Here is a 25,725-nt window from a genome sequence, read left to right on the forward strand (position 1 = left end):
CCTAGTTTATGCCAATATAAAATTAGGAGTGTTACTGTCCACATACATTTCAAACAGAGTAGAGACAGTCTTAACTGATTTATGTGGTTGGGAAAGGCTTACTAGTTTATTTTTTAGCTTTTCATTAGCTATGTGAATGGCTCTATGCAAGTACCATTTTATACCATTTAATTATCACAACAAGGTAAGAAGAGGATGTTGTAGCTTCAGGTTCTTTCATTACTGGTCTTCGCTACTTTGGTCAAGTTCCTTGAATGTTCTTTAAACTTTTCCCTTTTTAGTTCTAAGATCTTTAATAAGGTTGTAAGAGTAACTGTGGGTCTAAAAAGGAAAGTTAAATTTGGACAGCCAGTGTTGAAGTAGAGCATAAGTTTTTAGAGCAGAGAAAACTGGGGGTGAATTTCACCCCTGCCATTTACTGAAACATTAAAAAATGATGTTTCTAAAGATTACTTATTACTTTATCATTCCATAAATATAAAATGTCACTATTACATATATAATAGCATTTGTTTTTTTCTAAAAATCACTTCTTTCCCAAACTTTAAGGTATATGGAAGAAATTGTGGAGAGTACTTTGTCTTTATTATCAGTTAAACATGATCAAAGCCATCTTGTCTCACAAAAGATTTTGGATCCGATATACTTTCTTGCATTGGTTGATACCAAGGCTGTGTGGTTCAAAAAGTGGATGGTAAGGAAATATGGAATGTTTTACTACCTTTCTTTGCATTGCTCTATTGTGTCAAAGAATAGCTGCTGTTTGAATGTTTACTGTGTGCCAAGAGTACTAATCACTTTTACACGTGTTAACTCACTTAATTCCTATAACAATCTATGACGTAAGTGGTGGTATTATTATCCCATTTTATAGATGCAGCAACTGAGGGATAGAGAAGTAACTTGCTCAAGATGGTTTACCTATTAGGTGACAGAGTCAGAAAAGGATTTTAATGGTAATTCATTTGAATCTATTAAACTGATGACCTATCCAAAATCATGTCTTAGTTTAAAAGCTACGAAATTTTTAAGCAGATGTGGTAGAACATAAGGGTTCAATGCTCACGTTTCTCTGGCTTAGATGTCTGAAAACATCTCTTCATTTGCCACTTAATGAAATTGCAGTTTGGAAAATGTGTTTAATGCCTGAATGCTGGTGACTTCCTGTGAAGTTGATCACTATCTTAGAACTGGAACTAATATTAAGAGATTCTTAAACTGTTACCTCCCTCATCTGCTGTTGAATAAGAGTGGTCTGTGTCTGGCAGTAGTCATAGCTGTGTTGGCTTGTGTTCTTACATCTTTGTCCCTCTCAAGCTGTATTTGTTGCAGTGGGGAAGGATGGGAATGGGACCATGACTTGCCATGCAAACCATGCAAAGCAGCAACATGTTCATTTACTGCTTAGCACGATTTGGACATTATCTTGCTGATGGCTTTCTTTCTTTTTTTTTTTTTTTTTTTTTGCCTTTTATCTAAACTGTATAATAATGCCCAGTTAACCAAAACATAATTCTGTTTGGTGCTTAGCACTTACCTGGTCTACATATAGTATATGTTTCATAAATGCTTGCTCAACTTAATTTTACCTGAACCCTTTGTTCCTCACATCTGACATTTGACCTTTTTCTTTTTTTTGATTATCAAATTACACTACTATTGTAGACAATATACAAAATATGTAAAAGCACAAATAAAATTAAATTTCTCTAATTCTATAACAGGGATAACAGCTATTAAGATTTTGTTTTATGTGGTTGTATGCTTTAAAAAAGACCTAAACAGGCAAATTTTAACAAATCATATTCTAAGTGTTTATAATTAACTTTTTTTACTTAACATTTTTACTGTCAGCACTTGATTCTTAAGAGAATGATGCACATTACAGGAAAACTAACCAATGGAAAATTATTAAATCAGCTCCCCAAGTGTGTTCTAGTATTATTAAAATTTATCACATTCTCCTCCACTCATCTAAGGCAGAGGTTGTCAAACTTTATGTAAAGGGTCAGGCAGTAAATATTTCTGGCTTTGTGGGCTGTCCTGTTTCTGTTGCAACTACTCAGTTCTCAGTAGCCCAGAAGCATCCATAGGTAATATATAAATGAATAGATGTGACTATGTTACAATAAAACATTGTTTACCAAATCAGGGGGCAGCTGAAGTTGGCCTGAGAGTTGTGGTATGTCAACTCCGGTCTAAGGGATGTACTATGAGGCTTTCGTTTTAGAACATGATCAATAGTTTAATTGTAAGTCAACATGTTTCTCTTACTAAACCTGGAAAAAAGATTAATGGTTTTTTTAAAACATTTTAAGCTACAAGGGGTAAAACACACAGGGTTTTGATTAACCCTTAATTAACCCAAACCCCACTTAATTAAATTCTATTCCCCAGAATTTTGATAGTTTTTACAGACTATTATTTAATTTTTTAAAGTAAAATAAAGAAACTACATTGAAGGCTAATGATATCGAACATAAGTAATATTCATGTAAAATTTCCCCTTTGTACAATGCATAAAAAGCATATTTTAATCTCATCTATGTTCTAAGGAGAGAGTTGTTTTGGCACTTCGAATCATTTTTACAATATGACTGGCAGAGAATGATTAAGATACTGTCCCTTCAGAGCATTTCAACCTTGGCAGATTTCTGCATGTGTAAACAGTACAGTACCCTCTTCATTGTGAGAATTGTGATTCCTCCCCTGACGCCCCCTTGCCCTCACTTCTTAATCTTTCCTTTAGGCTCTGTCATACACTCGTAGTCAGACATGGTTTTTTTTGGCTTTAAAGTAATTTAGCATGGTAACTGGACACAACGGAGGGATATATTGTTTTCTATTGGTCTGTCAGTAAATGCTCCAGTTTTTAATATAATTTTCATTCTTGTGACTGCTGTGCTCATAATCATTGTACTTAGAAAAACGTGTTTTACCCTGATTACAGTAATTTAAACTAAGTTACTGTGTAATTTATGTTAAGGAAATGTTGCAGGAAAAATAGATTTTGAATGGTATAGCTTGAATATTAAATACCATTTTCCTCCTAATTTTAGCATGCATATTATAGCAGAACTGCAGTACTAAGACTTATTGAAAAGAAATATAAATCTCTGGTAAGTCTATATTTCTGTTCTTATCTTGAGAAATATTATCACAAAGATATCTGATGTAATAACTTGAATGTGCAAAGTTGAGTGATTAATTAATATCGGATAATGAAGCAGTTCCCCTTTTATGTGACTTTTAAACTACCAGTCTGTGAACATAAAAGAATAAAAGTAGAGACTTAAAATACAGTCAGGATAACAGGAAATATATAACTTCATAGTAAACTGAGCTTGTAACTAGCTATTTTGGGATAAGCCATATTAAGTATTGGGTTGGCCATAAAGTTCGCTCGGGTTTTTCTGTAACATTATGGAAAAACCCAAATGAACTTTTTGCCAACCCAATATTATCATACAGTTTAATTCAGATCAGGTGTTTGTAGGGGAGTTTGTTCTATAAAATTTACCCATGTTTTTAACTGAAAGTTGCATGATAAAACTCAGAATGGTAAATGCTTTTGTAGTTGCAAAAATTGATTCAAGTTACACTAAATAAACTAACACTGTAAAATATATTAGTGAAATTTTCTGCATTTACTGCTATTAGTAGAACAACATGTTAGGGCACTGAAAGGAACTGAAATCAGCAAGTCTAGCAATTAATTGACAAACATGAAAATTGTGAAATTAAAGTTATACTAATATGACTTTGAGATAATAAATACGTTCTATGTAGTTAGGTAGAATCTTGAGTTGAGAAGTGAGGTAAAGGGAAAGATTCCTAGAACTGTGAATTTTAGGAAGACTGCAGTAGAACATAAATTGAAGAAAGGAGAATAACTAATTGTTTTGTGTTTGAGAATTAAGAGAATTAGGCTTCAGAAAGGAGAAGAGGGACATACTGAATATTAGGATGGGAATTTATTTGTAGAGGTAATAGGTATTTAAAAATCCTTAGAGAAACTGAGTCTTTCCACATTTCTCTCATTCCCATTTTAAATGGAAATTTGTTGCTGCCGTATGAGCATAGAGTGATCTTGCTAGAGTAGAAAAAGGAGAAAAAACCAAGAACAATTTTTTTCCTCCTATGGTTTGACATACAAATAACTGTTGGTATGACATAGGCCCTAGTGGACATATTTCAAATGTTTCTTGTAGATTAACTCTTAAAATCCATTCCTTATTTGAAAAGTGAATTATACTATAATCAATTCATAGCCTACAAGTAGTTACTTTATTATCAACTTCAGTGTTCTATCAACTTGTTCAAATATTTCATGTTCATAATTAAACTTGCATGAGATTTCCTCTTAAACCTCATTTTCTCTTAAAGCTTTCCTAAATTTACCAAAATATCAAGAGATTTTTTTAATGGTGTGTGTGTGTGTGTATATAATTTTAAAAGTAAACCCAACTTTTGAAAAGAAACATTGGGGAAAATGGATGCCATGTGTGTTTGTTCCCATTTTCCTTTCAGAATTGAAGATCAAATTTTGTATATCTGCAGTGGGAACTTTGGACCACTCCATGGATTTGTCTTTTGTTTTATAAGAGATCCTTACGAAAGGACTGCAGTCATAGCAGCTTGTTTAACATGAGTATCTACTAAAGCATTTCCTCTAGCTTCTCAACAGTGCTATTTGATTTTCTACATTTTCTACAACAGTGAAACATCTGCATTGTCCAGTGGGGTAGCCATTAGCTGTATGTGTCTACTGAAAACTTAATGTGGTTAGGGAAACTAAGAGACTAAATTGATTCCTTTTTTATCCCTTTTATTTATTTATTTATTTTGGCTGCGGTGGGTCTTCATTGCTGTGCACGGGCTTTCTCTAGTTGCTGCGAGCGGGGGCTACTCTTCCTTGTGGTGTGTGGGCTTCACACTGCGGTGGCTCCTCTTGTTGCGGAGCCCAGGCTCTAGGTGCACGGGCTTCAGTAGTTGTGACACGTGGGCTCAGTAGTTGTGGCTCGTGAGCTCTAGAGCGCAGGCTCAGTAGTTGTGGTGCACGGGCTTAGTTGCTCCGTGGCATGTGGTATCTTCCCAGGCCAGGGCTCAAACCCATGTCCCCTGCATTGGCAGACATATTCTTTATGACTGTGCCACCAGGGAAGTCCCTAAATTGATTCTTTAATTTTAATTAATTTAAATTTAAAAGTAATATGTGTTAGCGGCTACTCTTTTGTGCAGTTTGTTCTGTCTGTGGCACAAATGACATTTTCAGTAGGTAGCATTGGGCAACAAATAATTTGTGTATGTGCTATCAGTTTTTTAAAGCAATATCTGTACTAATTGAAAAGCATTTTGGCTATCAGCATAACTATTCTTTTATTTTTAACAATTTGAATCTTTTGTCCAGTTTACCCTTAAGGGAATGACTTCTGAAATGGCTTTATTATGTAGTACATTTCCTATTTTTCTTGCCCTCTTAAAGTCGTTTAAAAAAAATATTGACAGCTAGGTTATTTAAATTCTCCCTACCTTACTGTTTTTTATACTCCCCCCCCCGCCTCGCCAGTCTTAGGGGTTAACAGTTAAGTGAGCTGGCTGGTACATATTTCCTAGTGCAGGAGAATAAGTATGAAATAAAATCCTGAATTTTACAGCAAATTTGTCTTTCCTAAGGTTTAAGATAATCACTTTTTATACCCTCAACTTGACTCTTTAATATTTAAATTTACCTACTGTATATCTGCTTTTTGCTCCTGCAATTTAAAGGGGATATTATATCATGTGATTGTCCCTCTTCTAAGATGTACCTTTTTCTGTGATTGTTACCTCTTCTCAAATAAAAGATAGCACGTGTAAGAAGTAAGGGGAAGGAGTAGAAGGAACAGAAGTGGGTTTAAGTGGGTAGTGAAGATAAAGGTGAGTAGAAATGAGTGCAAGGAAGAATGGCTTTTTGAAGGTTTGAGTGGAAGTAAACTAAAGAGTGAGAAAGATTATCTTGGAGATAGCTTCTCTGAGAACTCAAAGTACTATCTGTTCTTTTGTCTTCTAATTCTTTAGAGCCTCTCAAGTATATTTGTCACGTCAAAAGTTCTCCATAAAAAAAAAAAAAAAAAAATTCTCCATAATGGCAGTTTTTCAAAGTCATTTTTTGTGAGTCATTTTGTGTAAGAACTAGGATCTTAAGAGTAAGTTCATCTAGGAAGTAGTTCTGTCAAGGAGGTTGCACCTTAAATAAACTCATGACAAACGTGAAACAGGTCACTATACTTTTGGGCAAAAGTGTGTGCTTATGAATGGTGTCTCAGGTTGTGACTAAGCAGAAGCTAGGAAGGGGCTGTGTGATTGGTGACATGATGATCATTGATTCCCCTCTTTCAAGAATTGACAAGTCAGGGAGTGTCCTCATGAAATTTTTGTAGAAGTCCCAAGGCAGTTTGACCAGTTGCCTTTGCATGAGTTTGTTGCTGGTAGCCACTCATCTCAGGGCTGGCTTGGATTGGATTGGATTGACTGGATTAGAGACTTTGGACTATGCCTCCTTTTGTTTCCTATGAACACTCCTTTATATATTCAGTAGATGCAAGCTAAACCAAAAGAAGACAGGAGTTCAGAGTCTACAAATAACAACAAAAGCAAAATGAGCACAGAAGAATAAGCAGGTTAATAGTAGAACTATTGACCAAATGGTACTCCTCCAAAACAAAAGGCTACTTTGTACAAAGACCTATTTCATTACAAATCCAAGTATAATAAAATCTGACAATGAGAACTCAGTGAAGCAAGTTGAAGCTTAGATCGTTGTTGAGACAGACTCACGTGGTGGCAAATCTGAAGGATTATCAAAGTTTGGGACCTGGGGACCCAGTGAACACTCTTCTTTGAGGACCCCATGGAATGATGCCAAATGAGAATCCTCACGTTGTAATCTCAATGTAAGCTCCAGAATCGTTGAGGGTTAAGACCACTGTTCAGTATCTGACACAATGCATAAAACTGAGTTTATTGCTTACTTAATTAGGCAAAGCAGATTGTTAATATAAAATTTCGGGGAAAACTTGGAACTCAGGTTGGGCTTTCAGAGGTGAGAGTGAGTTCATGCCAACTGTAGATTTCCTGGAATGTGTCTGTTGTTGGCTGACTTTTAGAAGAAAGGGGCTAACTGATTGGTTTGCTTACAAAAGTATGTTCATTGAGATCTGTTGACATGTCATGATTAACAAGGTTTTAAACTTGTTCTAGATACCTGTTAACCATGGTTATATAGAAATATGGTTCTGGTTTTTATCTATAGAACAATTGCTCATTTTCAAGGATAGTGGGAAATTTTTTATTAATGAATAGGTGTTATTCTGGGAAAGAGGGGTGGTGGTTAAGGTAGTGGTGGGAAAATATTTCAGGGCCATGGAATAGCATGTTTAAAGGCTTTAGGGATTAGAAAACACATAGTACACTTGGAAACTGCACATATTTCATATGGCTAGACATAGATTGCTAAGAGAAATGTGAATTAGTATTAGAGAAATTTCCTGAAAATCAGTTCCCTGAAAGCTAATATTAAGTGGATGATGTTTTTTGAAAAGTTCTTAGATGCTTTAAATTGGGTCTGTGCCAGTTGACCTCAGTTTGTTTCATTCATGTATGAGGCAGGATAGGGCCTCATAATTCCATTAAAAATAGAAAAGAGCTACTTAAGGGGAATCTTCAGCCCTTTTCCTTTTGCAGATAAAAATGAGTTTGTTGTTAATTTCAGTTTTGAATGTGTTTCAAATTCAATTGGTGTGCATTGACTGGTGAGATTTTTAGTGGACTTGCTTTTAATGAATTGGTCATTTGACTGGTCACATGTTGAACTGGCTTTTGGTGACAGACTTTTACACAGGTAGATGTATTTCTCTGCATGTGTGTGTGGCTGGGGAGGGGGACATCTAGAGGATAAGAGGAATAAGACTAATGTTAGGTCATTAAAAAGTTCTTATTGTCAAATTTAGGAGATTGACCTTTATTCTGGAGGTTTAGTGAGCCACTGATAGATTTTCATGTACTGAAGTAATATGATCATATTAGGGCTTTGGAAAATTTAGAAAATGGGCTGAAGGTGCTACGTGGAGATAGTTTTTACTTCAATACTTCTCCCCTAAGAGGCTTTGCAGTAATCCAAGCAAAAGATGATGGAAACATGAATTAAGGCTATGACAGTGTATTGAGATAAATGGGTGGACTCAGGAGTACTATATTTAGAATGTAGGTTTTAGAGGACTTGGCTTTTTGAAAGGGGGTTGGGTGAGGACTTACTCATTTGAATGTCTGTCATTCATTGAGATAAGTAACAGTAGGAAGAAAATAGGAAAGTTGGGAAAGGTTATACCTTTAGATTTGGTAGATTTGGTCATATTGAGTTTGAGATCCAGATTTCTGGGGGGAAGTTTCATTTTATTGATCTGGATCCTAAAGTTTGATTTAGATAAGACATAGATATGGAAGGGGGGTTCCCCAAGCCCACCCCCAGATTTGATGATTTGCTGGGAGGACTTATAGGAGTCAGCACATAGTTGTACTCCCAGATATGATTTCTTACAGAAAAAAGATACAAAGCAAAACTGGTGTAGGGAAGAGGCGCATTGGGTAAAGTCTGGAGGATACCAAGCATAAGCCTCCAAGAGCCTTTTTTTTTTTTTTTTTTTTTTAAGAAATGATGACCACAATATTCTAGTTAACATGTATCACCAAACATAGTTACAAATTTTTTTGTGTGATGAGAACTTTTTTTTTTAAATTAATTAATTAATTATTTTATTTTTGGCTGTGTTGGGTCTTCGTTTCTGTGCGAGGGCTTTCTCCAATTGCGGTGAGCGGGGGCCACTCTTCATCGCGGTGCGCGGGCCTCTCACTATCGTGGCCTCTCTTGTTGCGGAGCACAGGCTCCAGACGCGCAGGCTCAGTAGTTGTGGCTCACGGGCCTAGTTGCTCCGCGGCATGTGGAATCTTCCCAGACCAGGGCTTGAACCCGTGTCCCCTGCATTGGCAGGCAGATTCTCAACCCCTGCGCCACCAGGGAGGCCCCTCCAAGAGTCTTTTTTGCCAGTGGAGTCACACAGGACTCCACTTAATTTCTCCAGTGTCAATTGTGACCGCTCATGTGAAATGTTGTTTACCAGGGTAGCTCATTAGAGACTCAGTGCCCATTTTCTTTTCAAATTGGGGGTTAATCATGTTGGCACCTTCTGCCTACTACATACCAGGGATTCCACATCCCCAGAAGGAAAACAGACGTTCCGCATAAACCACATTGTTTGTACAGTTTAGGTACAGTTCTTAGAATGGGGGGAGGCTCCTGAAATCCAAAGTTCCCAGATGCTGGTTAAGGACCAATCTTGTAAGCAGGCCTTTCTAATGATAGAAATCCTGCCATGTTAACTCTTTTGCATGAAACTGAGGCCATAAGAATGAATGAGACTAGGAAATCTATCAATTCCTTGATTCCATGATTCTGAACTTGCCTCTATCCACACAACCTCCATCTTTTTCTCATCTAAAGCTTAACCCTTCCTTCCACTTAGGTCCTAGCTGCTCCTGCTCTTAGACACTCTTCTGTCAATTATCCTTTCCTGCATAGTCAAACTTCCTTTCTGTTTACGTAAGCATGACCATATCCTTCCAACCTGAAGAATTCATTCTTGACTCTAAGATCCCACTCCTATGTTTTACTTGTTTTTTTCTTTCACAACCAGCCTTCTTGAAAATGAAAATTATACTAGCTGCCTTTACTTTTTCCGTTCCTATTCCTTATAGTTAGTTTTATTCCCCAAACTCCCCTGAAACTGATCTTTTCAAAGTCACCAAAAACCTCCTTATTACCAGATCTAACAGTTATCACTCCTTGTCTCACTGGTGGCCTCTATTTTATTTGAGAGTTAGAATGAGAGGGCATCTACAGGAAGTATGTAGGTGCAGAAGAAAGGGAGAAGATCGGAAATCTCTGCTTGAGGAGAATGGGAGAAGGAGGTAGAATAAAGACTATCAGAGAATCACTGGGTATAGAAGTTGGAGGTCATTTTTTATGACTGTTCTTTGGATTGAGATTTTTTTTTTTAATCAGTTTTTAGCAATTCTGGTATCTAAGATAGAAATGAAGGCTAGATCCAGTTCACATTTTGCTGGCTAAGTAGGAAGAAAAGACTCAAAGGCAAGGGAACTGGGGATATTGGCAAGATAATTCTTAAAGTCATGGCCAGAATTTTTGCATCTTTCACTATAAAATGTAAAGTACAGTTGTATTTTTGCCTTGACACCAACATTGTGACAGTGTTATATTTGTTAGTTTACAAATACGTTCTGTGTTTCCCAGAATGATGCCATAGTTAAAATGTAACTGGGGAGACTGAGCTTTAATGGCCTGGAAAGGTGCTATTCTAGATTTTCTGAATATTTTTCTTAAATATTTTCCCAGCATATTTTACAGCCTTGACTAACTTCTTTTAATACATGGACTTGTGGACTTAAACTTCTGGAATTAATAAGCTATTATTTTATTAGATAACTACAGCAGTTCAGCAGTGTGTTCAGTACTTTGAGTTGTGTAAAACCATGAAAGCTGATGAGGTTTGCGGACATTCAAAGCCTTGTGGTAAGTATGATATCTTGTTACATTTTAAAAATGGTAAATTTTGTAATAAAAATAGCTTAGTAATTTATTTTTTAATATCATGATAAATTAGATTGCTTTTGCTAATACAAAATACTTTCCACAAATTTAAGATATACCATAATGATGACTTTTTATAGCAGATCTACATTTGAAGTTATTGTAGTGAATCTTACCATCTGCAGTTCTTCAGTTCATACCACGGTGTATGTCCTAGTGTGTTATGCTGCAATAATACACTAGAGGAAGAAAGAATGAAAATATATCAGTCATTTATGCATTTTAGTGGGAGGAATATTTCTGTTTTATAAAATACTGTTTTATTATTGGACACTTCACCCCACTCTGTGATTCTTTTCTGCTTATCCTCGGTCTGAGCTAAAATATCCTAGATATTTCATAATCTGGCCCTAATATATCTATCCAATCTCATATCTAGTTATTGATTAAAGTGAATCTTCTCTTAGAAGGCATACCAGTGCCTGTATACTTTGTTATTCCTACTCCAGCTGCCACTATCCATAATCCCCTACACTGATATAAATCTTATTGTGAAAGAATAAACTTTGTTTTTCAGGAAGCTTCCTTTGCCTAGTGTGAATTTTTTTTTCTCTTTTGCTTATGTCACGCAACTTGCCATGTGAATTTGATGTCTTTTATCATCCTATTTTATGTCACTTCTCTAAGCAAATATTAAGTTCTTTGAGAATATGAAGATATCTTATAATTTTCTTTATCCCTGAGTAAATTCTTAACTCAAGAAAAATGGTGAAAGACCAATTATTAACAGGTTTCAACAGATAAGTGTTTTGTAGTAGAGGAGAAAGTACAGAAGCCAGAACTTTGAGAGACAAAAAAGGTATATAAGTTGATACATATATTCTATCATCTGTAAATTCACAAATTTTTCTAATCTAGTATTAAAATGTTGTATTTAGCTTTTTTTCCCTCTACCACTCTCCCAGCCCTTCATGGCTTTGATTTTTTCCCTGTCTAGTGAAGACCTCTGGGTGTTTCACTGCATTCTTTTGACATTTCTTTCAAAATTCTTGCTTTCTTCTCTTTCAGAGTTTCCTGCCTGCAGTTACTCAACTTTAGATCATCTCTGGTCCCCAGGAAATTGAACAAAGAGCATTGTAACGTTAAATTGATGGTGCGCTGATGTATTTCTCTTGCTTCCATGGCTCTTTGTGTTGCTTTGGAATCAACTTAGATGTTCTTTCTTCAGTGTTCCACCAGTCCCATCAAACCCCCTGCCTTGCTCCTGCCCACTTTTCTCTCGAGGAAACCTTGCATCCTACTTTACTGAGAAAAATGGAACATTTTGGATATGAAATCCCCAAATGTCCTGCATCTATACCTACAGATGCATATTTATATGCTCTTATCAGTATTCCCTTCTCCAGGCTACAATGAAGAGTAATCCTTCTGTTCCAGATTGATCCATTTGACTGTTCTTGATTCTGTTTCCATCTGGTGTTTTTTTTTTTTTTTAAGAACCAGGACATTGCTTCATTTGTTGTTGTGTCTCCCCTTCTATTGGTACCTTTCCTTGCATTCTCTAAACCTACTCATATCTTTCATATAAAAAACTGAGCAAGTTCATATGTACCTCACATCTCTCTGCTTCCCTTAAGAGAAAAGTCCTTCCAAGTGTTTAATATACACCCAGGCCCCATTTCTTTACCGCCTATTCACTTCTCAACCACGGAAATGAGGCTTTTATTTCTATGATTCAATGATCTTCCCATTATTAACTTTCTCTTCTTTCTTGCCCTCATTTTATAGCATTTGCCTCTCTTGACCCTTTCCCTCATCTTCCTAGTACCATTCTTTGATTTCTTCATTCTCATCTAATAAGTTTTTCTTAGTCAGTTGAAAGCCTCTTTTCTTTATATGTCTGTACTCACAAAAGTTTTGCCTTTTATTTTTTTTTTCAGCTTAGTCTACCTGTTCTTTCTTGAGGGAGCCCATTCACTCTCATGGTTTCAAATATTACATATTTATATATATAAGTGATGACTCTGAAATATTTAAGTCTATACTCCTTTCATGAATTCCAGACCAATGTACTCGTTATATTTAGTATTCTATCTGGAAGATCCATGGGAACTTCAATATTAAAATATCAAGGGCTGAAATCACTATTTTCTTTCTAAACATTTTTTCTTCAGAATTAAATAGAAGAAGAATTTACTATGTACACAGATATTTGAGTTAGGAACTTGAGAATTTTTTTTTATCTTTTCATGGTCTACATGTAATTCTGGCTAAGGCATATTGATTTCAGTTCCTTAAACATCTGTCTGCTGTTCTCCATTCTTTTTTCTTATGGAGGCTTTTGTTCATGATTTTCCTAATGAGTCTTACTTTAAGCCTTGGCCTTCTTCCATTCACCTTTCCATGTTGCCATCAGAGTCAGTTTTCCACATGCGTGTTTGATTCCTTTGCTGCTTGAAACCCTTTAATATCATCCCAGTTGCCTCTATAATATAGCCCATACTCTTTCTGCAGCTAAATCCTATGTGATCTGCTGCAGCTACCCTCTAGCCTTTTGTTTCTCCTACTTGTCCTCGCCATGCTCTGTTCATATCAGGCTGTTTGCCATACTCTGAATTGGAAGGCCAGTTTCATGCTGCTTCTTGGTTTTTGACACCAGCAAATAGTTCAGGCTCTTAAATAAAAGAGGTACTCAATAGATCTCGAATGCATGGATGAATGAGTGAATAAATGATATATGTTAGAAGGAGTCTGTATTTTATTACAGATTGTAATTTCATTTGCAAACATGGTTATAAATATGATCGTTTGTAGTACTGGCTTTTAATTGGTAGAATTAAACAATAAGTAATGTTTTATATTCCTTTCTTTCTTAACTTGAAGTATGTTTATAATGAGAGATAACTAACAATCTTATGGTGTTTGTTTTAGAATGAACACTGCATGTTGTACTTTTCTGAGGTTTGATAAATTTTATAATGAATGCTTTTCTTCAGATTTAAGTGTGTTAAAGTGTCTTGGGAAACAGTAAAGAATTTTTTAAAAAATTTACACCAAGTGTCTCCATTATAGACTGCAGCCTTGTTTAATATTCAGAGGGGAATGAAATAAGTACTGTAAAATATAATGGCATTAAAACAAATGTAATTGTTTTTCTTTTAAGGGAATAAGCAGAAAACTTTCTACTACTCAGGACAAGAATTACAATATATTTATTTCATTCACTCACTGTGCCTTTTAGGAAGATTATTGATCTATACACAAGGCAGAAAGCTATTTCCTATAAAGCTGAAGAATAAAAAAGGTAAGTGCAATTAGGAGATATGAATATGTTCAGGTATGGTAAGATTTGTGCTATGGATTTTTAAAATTTAGAGATTTAGCTTGGTCTCTCCTAGGGTACTGAGCAACATACCTTTTTGTTCTGCTGACAAGCTTACATATCTTGAAGTGTTATTATTTTTTTTTGTTTGTCAGTATGTACTTCTTCCTATATGTATAATTTTATTTCCCCTGTCTTTAATGTTTTCCTTATTTTTTCTCTGCCCTTCAAAATCCTAGATATACTGGATGATCCAAATCTGGATCCAGAACTAGAAGTCCTTGTTTAAGTTCTGGTTCCCCTAAAAACTAGCTGAGATCCTTGGGCAAATCACTGAACTATTTGTTTCTTTATCTGTAAAAATGGAATATCAGTGCTGGACTCAGGGAATATTTGAGATGATCACAGAGAAGAGGTTTGGGAATAGTATTTTATAAACTGCAAAGCCCTGTACCATGTGATATATTACTATATTATTGTTATCCTAAGTCCCGTTTTTAAAGTTTTCTCCTTCAGAATTCACATGCTGTTAGTTGTCTTCCTTACTTCCCTTAAAACTTTTGTCTATTCTAGAAATATAGTACAGAGTAGAGATCAGCAAACTTTGCCTGTAAAGTGCCAGATAGTAAATTTTTTGGACCACATACTGTCTCTGTTGCATATTCTTTGTGTGTGTATATATGCACACACATGCATGTGCAAAAAAGTTAACACATTAGGCCCAGAGACCACTATCCTTAGAAAGGGCTGCTTGCAAGGCTGGACTTCAGCTGGCATCTAGGAACTTGGATTTTTCACTGTTGCCAGAACTAATAACATTTTAGGCATAGTGAGCCACTCTTAATACAAACAATGTGTTTTAAGCTGAAAACCTGCTTTCCTTCTGGGTGTCTGGAATCCTGGTATGTATTGGGCAGAGAGTGCTTATATATATGACCAGTTTCCAATAAACAACTTTGCGCATTGACTCTCTAATGAGCTTCCTTGGTAGACAGCATTTCACATGTGTTGTCACAACTTGTTGTTGGAAGAATTAAGTGTATTCTGTGTGATTCCTTGGGAGAGGACTCTTACACAGTTGTACCTGGTTTGCTCTTGATTTCACCCTATGTGGCTTTTCCCTTTGATTTTACTTTGTATCCTTTTGTTGTAATAAATCATAGCTGGGGGTATTACTGTATGTTGAATTCTGTGAGTCTTCCTAGTGAATCTTGGAATGGTTTTGAGGACCCTGACATGCTTTACACACCTTTTAAAAATGGAAAAATCATTCTTAGCTTTCAGGCCTTACAAAATTAGGATATGATGGCTATAGATTCCCAATCCTGTTATAAAGTATCTTCATTTTGAACATTTTATACTGTTTCCTAGTTGTTTTACTTAAGCCTTTTCTCCATGGTTAAGTTGATTATGAACTCCTTAAGAAAAAGTGTTTTATGTACTTTTTTGTGGTACTGCCACATAATCCTAGGTATAATGGGCACGCAGAGAAATGACTTTCAAGAAAAGAGCTGCCGTTGTATAGGATATTGTGAACTTTACAGAAATAGAAAGATTAATGTATATTTGTGATGTTTCAGGTGTTCAGCTTAAATTTATGTCTATCATCTAACTTATTTAGCATTTTAATTGACTTTTGACAGCAACATTTTGGCCTATCAGATGTCACAGATCATCTCAAAACTCAATTTTGAGAGACCTATCCTACTGTATTTAGTATAGGTCAGCATTCACTTTTAATTCACATGTGCTTTCACCAGAAATTTTTTATGTAAGCTTCTATAGCAGGTGTTGGTAAGCTATAGCCCATAGACCAAATCTGGTACACTGTTCTATATGGCTTTTGAGCTAAGATAAGCTTGTATATTCTTAAATTATTGGGAAAACTTAATGTGTGATGGGAAAAAATATATAAAATTCATATTTCAGCATACATAAATTTTTTTGGAAAATAGCCACACTCATTCATTTGCAAATTGTCTATGGCTACTTTAGTGCATCAAGAGCAGAGTTGAATCTTTGTGACAGACTGTTTGGCCACAAAGCCTACACTATTCACTATCTGGTCAAAAAAGTTTGCTAACCCCTATTCTACAGTGCTATATAGGTAAGTTAGCTGGACCAATATACTAAGCTGAATTTTACTGCTCCTAATTGAATAAACTCAAACAACCCTTGATCAGATTCATAGATCTTCCTATGGTAGGTTTATATTAAATGATTGGTTCAACATAAGTGGTAAAACTACACCTTCACATAGCAACTATTGCATCATTTACCCTCGTTATCTTTTAACTTACTATGTCTAATTTATTCTTCCATATATAATCTTGGATTATAGCCCCTTTCTCCCTAATTGTACCACAGTCTCTCTGAAACCTCAGATTAGGAGGATGGAAGCTTAGTTAAAATTTTTCTAAGTTGTAAACATATGCTAGAAAATAACTTTTTTTTCCCCTTTCTTTTTGAAGATTCAGTATCCCTTACAGATCTGCTGGTTCTGTTTACCCAACTTATCTATTACTCACCAAGTTGTCCAAAGATGACATCACCTGGTCATTTAGGTAATTCTGCTTCTATTGTTATTATAAATAGAGAAATAGAAACCATCTAAAAATATTCTATTTTCTGGATGTTTTGAGTGATGGACCTAGTTTAGTAAAGAGGTTTCATTAAGATGCAGCATTATTCATAAGAAATTACATTGGTCCTCCCAGATGGCTTCACAGGAGAATTCTATCAAACATTTAGAGAAGAGCTAACACCCATCCTTCTCAAACTCTTCCAAAAAACTGCAGAGGGAGAAACACTCTCAAATTCATTCTACGAAGCCACCATCACCCTGATACCAAAACCAGAAAAAGATATCACAAAAAAAGAAAATTATAGACCAATATCACTGATGAACATAGATGCAAAAATCCTGAACAAAATACTAGCAAACAGAATCCAACAGCACAGTAAAAGGATCATATACCATGATCAAGTGGGATTTATCCCAGGGATGCAAGGATTCTTCAGTATACGTAAATTAATCAGTGTGACACACCACATTAACAAATTAAGGAATAAAAACCATATGATCATCTCAATAGATGCAGAAAAAGCTTTTGAAAAAATTCAACACCCATTTATGATAAAAACTTTCCAGAAAATGGACATAGAGGGAACCTACCTCAACATAATAAAGGCCATATATGACAAACCCACAGCAAGCATCATACTCAATGGTGAAAAACTGAAAGCATTTCCACTAAGATCAGGAGCAAGACAAGGATGTCCACTCTCACCACTATTATTCAACATAGTTTTGGAAGTTGTAGCCACAGCAGTCAGAGAAGAAAAAGAAATAAAAATAATACAAGTTGGAAAAGAAGTAAAACTCACTGCTGATGATGTGATACTATACATAGAAAATCTTAAAGATGCCAGCAGAAAATTACTAGAACAAATCAATGAATTTGGTAAGGTTGCAGGATATAAAATTGATGCCCAGAAATCTCTGGCATTCCTATACACCAACAACGAAAAATCTGAAAGAGAAATTAAGGAAACACTCCCATTTACCATTGCAACAAAAAGAATAAAATACCTAGGAAGAAACCTGCCTAAGGAGGTGAAAGACTTGTACTCAGAAAACTATTAAACACTGTTGAAAGAAATCAAAGATGACATAAACAGATGGAGAGATATACCATGTTCTTGGATTGGAAGAATCAATATTGTGAAAATGACTATAATACCCAAAGCAATCTACAGATTCATTGCAATCCCTATCAAGCTACCAATGGCATTCTTCACAGAATTAGAACAAAAAACTTACAATTCACATGGAAACACAAAAGACCCCCGAATAGCCAAAGCAATCTTGAGAAAGAACAATGGAGTTGGGGGAATCAGGCTCCCCGACTTCAAACTATACCACAAAGCTACAGTAATCAAGACAGTATGGTGCTGGCACAAAAATGGAAATATAGATCAATAGTACAGGTTAGAATGCCCAGAGATAAACCCACACACATATGGGCACCTAATTTACGACAAAGGAGGCAAGAACATACAGTGGAGAAAAGACAGCCTCTTCAATAACTGGTGCTGTGAAAACTGGACAGCTACATGTAAAAGCATGAAATTAGAACACTACCTAACACCATACAAAAATAAACCCCAAATGGATTAAAGACTTAATTGTAAGATCAGACACTATAAAACTTTTAGAGGAAAACATAGGAAAAACACTCTTTGACATAAACCACAGCAAGATCTTTTTTAACCTACCTCCTAGAGTAACAAATAACAAAAATAAACAAATGGGACTTAAAAGGTTCTGCACAGCAAAGGAAACCATAAACAAGACAAAAAGACAACCCTCAGAATGGGAGAAAATATTTGCAAATGAAACAACAGACAAAGGATTAATCTCTAAAATATACAAACAGCTCATGGAGCTCAGTATCAAAATAATCCAGTTATAAAATGGGTAGAAGACCTAAATAGACATTTCACCAGGGAAGACATACAGACGGCCAAGAGGCACGTGAAAAGATGCTCAACATCACTAATTATTAGAGAAATGCAAATCAAAACTACAATGAGGTATCACCTCATGCTGGTCAGAATGGCCATTATCAAAAAAATGCTGGAAAGGGTGTGGTGAAAAAGGAACCCTCCTGCACTGTTGGTGGGAATGTAAGTTGATAACAACCACTATGGAAAACAGTGTGGAGGTTCTTTAAAAAACTAAAAATAGAACTACCATATGACCCAGCAATCCCACTACTGGGCATATACCCTGAGAAAACCATAATTCAAAAAGAGACATGTACCACAGTGTTCATTGCAGCACTATTTACAATAGCCAGGTCATGGAACCAACCTATTTGTCCATCAACAGATGAATGGATAAAGAAGATGTGGCACATATATCCAATGGAATATTACTCAACCATAAAAAGAAACGAAATTGAGTTATTTGTAGTGAGGTGGATGGACCTAGAGACTGTCATACAGAGTGAAGAAAGTCAGAAAGAGAAAAACAAATACTGTACGCTAATGCATATATATGGAATCTAAAAAAAAAAAAATGGTTCTGATGAACCTAGTTGCAGGGCAGGAATAAAGAGGTAGAAATAGAGAATGGACTTGATGATATGGGGTGGGAGGGGGAAGCTGGGGCAAAGTGAGAGTAGCACTGACATATATACACTACCAAATATAAAATAGTTGGCTGGTGGGAAACATAAGTGTAGCACAGGGAGTACAGCTTGGTACTTTGCGATGACCTAGAGGGGTGGGCTAGGGAGGAAGGGAGGGAGGCTCAAGAGGGAGGGAGTATGGGGACATGTGTATGCACATGGCTGATTCGCTTTGTTGTGCAGCAGAAACTAACAGGGTATTGTGAAGCAATTATACTCTAATAAAGATCTATTAAAAAAAAAAATTACATTGGTCCTGGAAGTAAACCATGAAATTTAATTATTTCACTGATATTTAAGGTGTACATTTTTATTTAGAACCAATTTTGCTGAGAATTCTGATGTTTAAGATCAAGATATTCTTAAACGATATTAAGATAAGTTTGATAGGTACTAGTGTGTTCTTTATTGGTATTTTCTATCCTTTATATTTTCCTGGGTGTTTTGATCAGCTTGCTTGTTTCAGCTTATAGCCAATACTTATTTTTGGGGTCATCTTTTATTGAAGAATAAAGCAAAAGAAAACCTTTTCTTTTTTTCAGAAAAATACCTTTTAGTCTTATAACTGTTGACTGACTTATAAAAAATTTTTAAAATGTTAACATTTAAAAGATAACTTGTATTGATATTCAAAGGAAAAAGTTTGTTTTCAAAGTAAAACACTTAATAACAACCCGCCTCCTCCCCCCACCACCCAGATTTATAGACTCAAGCATTCTAAACATGGAAGTTACTTTAGAAATGATGGTACAGATTCTTAGAGGAACACAGGTGAATCACAGAAAAAAATTATTTGGGTTATATATTACTGTTGTAATACATCTATCAATTGGTAGGTTTTATCCATGCAATTATAACAGCCTATTAGTCCTAACAATGTTTCTCATACTTTTTCTGCCTTTAAGGTATTGATATTTACATGTATAAAGTACTAGGTTAGGTACCCCCTGCTATATGCTCCTACAACATACTACCCTTCCTTTATGAAAAATATTATCCTTTGTTATAATTGATAATATCTTGCTTTACCATCTTGTGGACTACTTGTCTTATTTACTTCTTTGTCTACATAGTACTCAAAAGTAGCAGAAAGTTGGATGAATGAATGAATAATGGTCAGATGCTCATCAGTCGTCTCTCACTGCAAACAGGGTTTCTCATCTTGAGCTGGTTAAAAAAATCACTGAACTTTTCTGTTTTCCCTTTCTGTCAAGTATTTGCTTAGTGTATTTATGGAGTATGGAATATTGTAGTATAAATTAAGAACTTTGGTGTTTTAGTCTTGTATCTTACTAGGATAACCTTACATTACTAACTTTTGTAAAACACTGTCTTGTAAAACTTTATTATCTTCATGTAAAACACTATTTTGTACAGTATATTAGGAGTTCAAATATCTGGAAATGTTAATTTATGAAACTAAAAATACCATATTTATTTTAGGGACTGTTCCCCATATTATATTTATTTGTATCTGTGTCTTCCTATATATATTTTAAAACAAAGTCTTAAAAATTCTCATTGATTTCATTGGTTTTATGGTAACACAAGAAGTATTCTAGTCTCCATTAAAGTTTCTCCTCTGCCTTCTTTTTGGCTGTGTTTTGTCTTAATGACTCTAATTTTCTACGAGGCTTGACACCTGAAGACATTTTCTTCTTTTTTAAGAAAAAGAAGAAAAGTGAATACAATAAGTAAGGTGTTTGCCAAGAGGGGAGAAGTTGTGAATTTGCTTCAGACCACATTCTCACTGTCAAGCAGAGCGTTAATGTCAAACAGCAAATGATCTCATGGTGTCTTTTGGTATTTATATTGTCATTTACTCACTTTTATTAACTTGAAGATAAGTTAAGCTAACATTCTCTTAAGTTTAAGGTCATAATTTGGTAATAAATCATCCTTTGGGCATCCTTTTATTAACCTTGATGAGCTTTTTGGAACAGCTGTAGTTAACAGAAATAAAAGATATAATAATGTCTTAAGTTTTAATTTTCAAAAAATACTTCTTTTTTATCAGAGAATTACTCTCCTGCAAGTATGGTAACTGAAATTCTTTGTATACTCTGTGATCAAAAAGAATGTGCAATTGAATGTTTATATAACAACACTGTGATCGAGGCGCTTCTTCAACCTATTCATAACCTAATGAAAGGAACTAAGGTTAGTATTAAAGAGTCTCTTAATTGGATATTACTGAATATTCAATGGGACTTCTAAATTTGATAAATCTGAAGTATTATACCATTTTCCCTATAAATGTATTTTAAATCTTAGTTTATGCAATCAGTTGATTTTAGTTATGACAATGTGGGGGGAAAAGTACATATAACATCTTAAACTTTTTTTGGTCAGGCTTAGATTGTAAGGACTAAAGTTATTAAGCTATTTGTTTTGCAAATCTAATAAGTCTTGTGAATGTTTTGTTGTTTGTTTTAATGGCAACTGTATAGCCTTTGGAAATATTTTCTTGAAGAGCCAGCTTTGTTTTACATGAAGAACAAGTACTACTTTAGAAAAACTTATAATTATCCCAGTTCTGAACATACGTATATGTCTCTTTACAGGTTGTACAGTATATTTCCTTACATTATATAATTTAACCTTCACAGCTGAGGCTGAAAGAAGCAAATTGCTTAAGGTCAGACATTTAACAGGTGGAAGAGTTGGTACCACTACCACTAGTGCAGTCTAATATATCTCTCCACTTTTTATGACTTAAATTTCTGGGGAATGACTTAAAGCTTTATCAGTAGGCTACAGGTTTTCGCCTTTCCATGTCCGTGTTTTGTAGTGTTTTTATTAGTTTCGTCTCCCTTTGCCCACCTCTCAATGGGCTGAGCAGCTGCTCACCCATTCAAGTATTCATTATTTATTGCTCATTTAGAAAACATTATGCATTTATGTGAATGTAGTACAAAGTATAGAATTCTAGGAAAGTAAGTAGATATAATGAAAGTATTTTGACCTTAGTCAACCTCAGGGAAACAAGATGAGCAGAGAAGAAACAAATAGAGCATAATACACAACTGAATATTATAGAATGCCATAAAGTAAATTGTGAAACATAAACCATATACCAGAGCTGAGATATGTACTCCTGAATCTTGAGCCATAGCTATTGTTTGCTTCTTTGCTTCATACATCTATCTTTAACTTTCTGTTTTCTTTTGGCATCTTTCTTTACCAGTATATACTGGTAAAGCTAGTTTTAGTACTTTTAAGAATCAAACGTGGGGAAATATAATTGGTCCAACCTATGTTTTCTCATTAGATGACATCATTGGCTATTGGCCAGCCCATGAATTGGCTGTCCTTAGTCACACCTACAACTCATGACCCAACAACCAGGTGTAGGAAGGGATGGTATCCTTTAGAAAAGATGGTAGTATATTAGATACCATGTATAATAAAATTAGATTAGATATACAGGAACCCAGTGAGTGAGAAGTAAAGGGCAAAGAAGAAGAGCTACTGCATTTGTCAGCTAGAATTATATACTTATAAAACTGTAATAGCAGCAATTCTTTCAACTGTCTTAATAATCAATAATTGGTTTGGGTAAAAAGTGTGTATGTATTTGCCTTACCATCTGTGCTGGTACGAGAATATAATCTAATGACACATTTAATTCAGACATTACTTCACAGCCAAACAATCAACTTTTTTGTTGTGGTAATATAACTTTATTAGACTACATGACCACCCTTGAATGTTAGTCTGTGATATGTTAGCGTGTCTTAAAATTATATGATATCTTTAATGTGCAGGCTGCTCCAAATTGCTCTGAAACAGCTTTAATTCATGTAGCTGATATTTTGGCAAGAATTGCTTCTGTAGAAGAAGGACTTATTCTACTACTTTATGGAGAAAATATGAGCTCTTCTGAAGAAAAAAGGTATGTTTCTGTTTTGAGTTTGTGGAATTTTTTAGCATATTTTCTCATACGTGATTTAAAGTTTCCAAAAATTTTGTCATATATTAATGAAAATCGGGATAACTATTCTAGATATAGTTAAGTTTCCTGATCAACTGCTAACATATTAGATCATCAGAAAGTTGCAGGAGTAAGCAGGATTATGGATTATACAGGCACAGTAGGTCTTGATGTATGCAACTTCAAAATAAGAATAGGAGGGTTCACACTACATGGGATCTTTTTTGCTTCCTTGGACTGTACTCTTCCAACTTCTAAAGCCACACAAGATTGATTTCAAGTTAAACCACACAATGGAAATGCTGACTACTTCCACATCTTCCTTCTCTAACCCCTACTCAGTTCTATCTCCTGGCTTAGCCAATGGTAACATTTTGGTTATGCTTCCAGACTTTCTCTGCACCTATAATGATGCATCAAGTATATATGTTCATATTTATAGAATTCTTTCTCATTTCAAAAATGGTGTATACATTACTCTGCAGTTTTTTTGTGTGTAACCAAAGCATCTTCCTAGGTGAATGAAACATTTTTAATAGCTCTATGATACTTTTTTGTATGCTTTACCATAATTTATTTATTTATCTCTCCAATTATTGGATATCAAGTTGTGTTTAGGATTTTGCCTTCATAAATAACACCACAGTGAGTGTTCTTTTATCCTGTTGAAGTGGTAGATTACATTAATTAACTTTTTGAATATTGAACCAGCTTTGCATACCTAGAATAATTGTTTTTATACATTGTTAAATTTGATTTGCTGGGCTTCCCTGGTGGCGCAGTGGTTGAGAATCTGCCTGCCAATGCAGGGGACATGGGTTCGAGCCCTGGTCTGGGAAGATCCCACATGCCACGGAGCAATTGGGCCCGTGAGCCACAACTACTGAGCCTGCGCGTCTGGAGCCTGTGCTCCGCAACAAGAGAGGCCGCGATGGTGAGAGGCCTGCGCACCGCGATGAAGAGTGGACCCCGCTTGCCGCAACTAGAGAAAGCCCTCGCACAGAAATGAAGACCCAACACAGCCATAAATAAATTAATTAATTAATTAAAAAAAAAATTTGATTTGCTAATATTAGTAGAGGATTTTTGTCTGTGTTTGTGAGAGAGATTGGTCTGTAGTTTTTGTGATCTTTGGCCTTACTGTAAAATGCTGGTCTCATAAGTTAGGAAGTGTTCTTTGTCTATCTTCTGGAAGAGATTTGGCATAATTTCTTAAATGTTTGATAGAATTCACCAGTGTACCTATTTGGGTGTGGTGTTTTCTGTTTAGGAAGATTATTATTTATTCTATTTCTTTAATAGAAATGGGTTTGTTCAGATTGTTAGAGTTTTGGCAGGTTGTGTCTTTCAAGGAATTGGTCCACTTATCTAAGTTTTAAATTTGTGGGCATAGACTTTTTTTTAATTTGTTTTTACAGTATTCCTTTATTACCCTTTTAAAGTCTATGGGATTAGTAGAGACAGCCCCTCTTAATTCTGATGTTAATTTGCTTCTACTTTTTTTTTTCCCCTCTAACCTGGCTAGAGGCTTTTCAATTTTACTGATCTTTTTAAAAGACTAGCTTTTTCCCCCTCTGTTCATTTCCTGTTTTTAATTTGATTTCTGTTCTAGTTTTTATTTTCTGCTTCCTTTTGGATTTAGTTTCATTTTCCATGGTGAAAGCTTAGATTATTGAATTTTAGGTTTTCTTTCTAATATGTGCGTTCAATGATATAAATTTCCCTCTAAGCACTGATTTTGCTGCATCCGACAATTGAGTTGTATTTTCATTTTCATTAGTTCAAAATATTTTTAAACATCTCTGTAGACTTCTTTGACCTATGAGTTATTTATGGGTCTGAGAGTATATTTTGTATGATTTATATTTTTAATTTGTTAAAATGTGTTTTATGACCCAGAATGTGGTCTCTTAGTGAATGTTATGTCTTATGTGAGCTTGAGAAAAATGTATATTCTGCTATTGAAGTATTCTATACATACCAGTTATATACTGTTGGTAGTTGGTGGTGGTCAGTTCAGCTATGTCCTTACTAGCTTCATGCTGAATCTGTCAATTACTGACAGAGGGGTGTTGAAATTTCAGACTATATCAGTGAATTCATCATTTTCTTCTTGCATTTCTGTTAGTTTCTGCTTCATGTATTTTGACACTATTGGGTGCATACACATTAAGGATCGTTATGTCTTTTTGGAAAATTGACCCCCTTTATTATGTAATGTGCCCTTTGTGTAATTTTCCTTGCTGTGAAGTCTGAAATTAATATAGCTACTCCAGCTTTCTCTTGATTGTCGGTATATGTCTTTCTTCAATCCCTTTACTTTTAATCTGTCTTTGTCATTATATTTAAAATGGGCTTCTATAGATACCACATAACTGAGTCTTGTTTTTTTATCTAGTCTGACAGTCTTTCTTTTAATTGATTCTTGTCATTTAGAGTTATTTGATATGATTGGATTAATATCTACCATATTTGTTACTGTCTTCTGTTTTGCCTTTATTCTTCCCTTTTTTTGTGTGTTCTGCACTTTTTCTGCCATCTGTTATTTTTTTTTCCATCGTGTGTTTTAATCTGTTTACATCTGGGAACATACTGTCTTTCTGATAATAGTCACACAGGACCAAGGTCT

At 35.1% G+C, this 25,725-nt stretch overlaps 1 protein-coding gene across 3 annotated transcripts in view; it reads left to right on the forward strand.

Annotated features, from left to right (window-relative positions):
* Positions 1–25,725, forward strand: part of TBC1D32 (TBC1 domain family member 32) — a 188,890-nt gene that overhangs the window by 35,770 nt on the left and 127,395 nt on the right. For 2 of the 3 annotated variants that reach the window (XM_082406091.1, XM_082406093.1), the window contains 7 exons: positions 550–694; positions 3,060–3,119; positions 10,537–10,627; positions 13,809–13,949; positions 16,439–16,531; positions 21,180–21,322; positions 22,930–23,057. In XM_082406091.1, coding sequence (XP_082262217.1) covers positions 550–694; positions 3,060–3,119; positions 10,537–10,627; positions 13,809–13,949; positions 16,439–16,531; positions 21,180–21,322; positions 22,930–23,057 — 801 coding nt within the window. The remainder of the gene's footprint in view (positions 1–549; positions 695–3,059; positions 3,120–10,536; positions 10,628–13,808; positions 13,950–16,438; positions 16,532–21,179; positions 21,323–22,929; positions 23,058–25,725) is intronic. The other variant, XM_082406092.1, reaches the window with a different exon arrangement.

The sequence above is a fragment of the Balaenoptera borealis genome (assembly GCF_965194805.1).
Source record: "Balaenoptera borealis genome assembly, chromosome: 9".
In the NCBI taxonomy this organism is placed as follows: domain Eukaryota; kingdom Metazoa; phylum Chordata; class Mammalia; order Artiodactyla; family Balaenopteridae; genus Balaenoptera; species Balaenoptera borealis.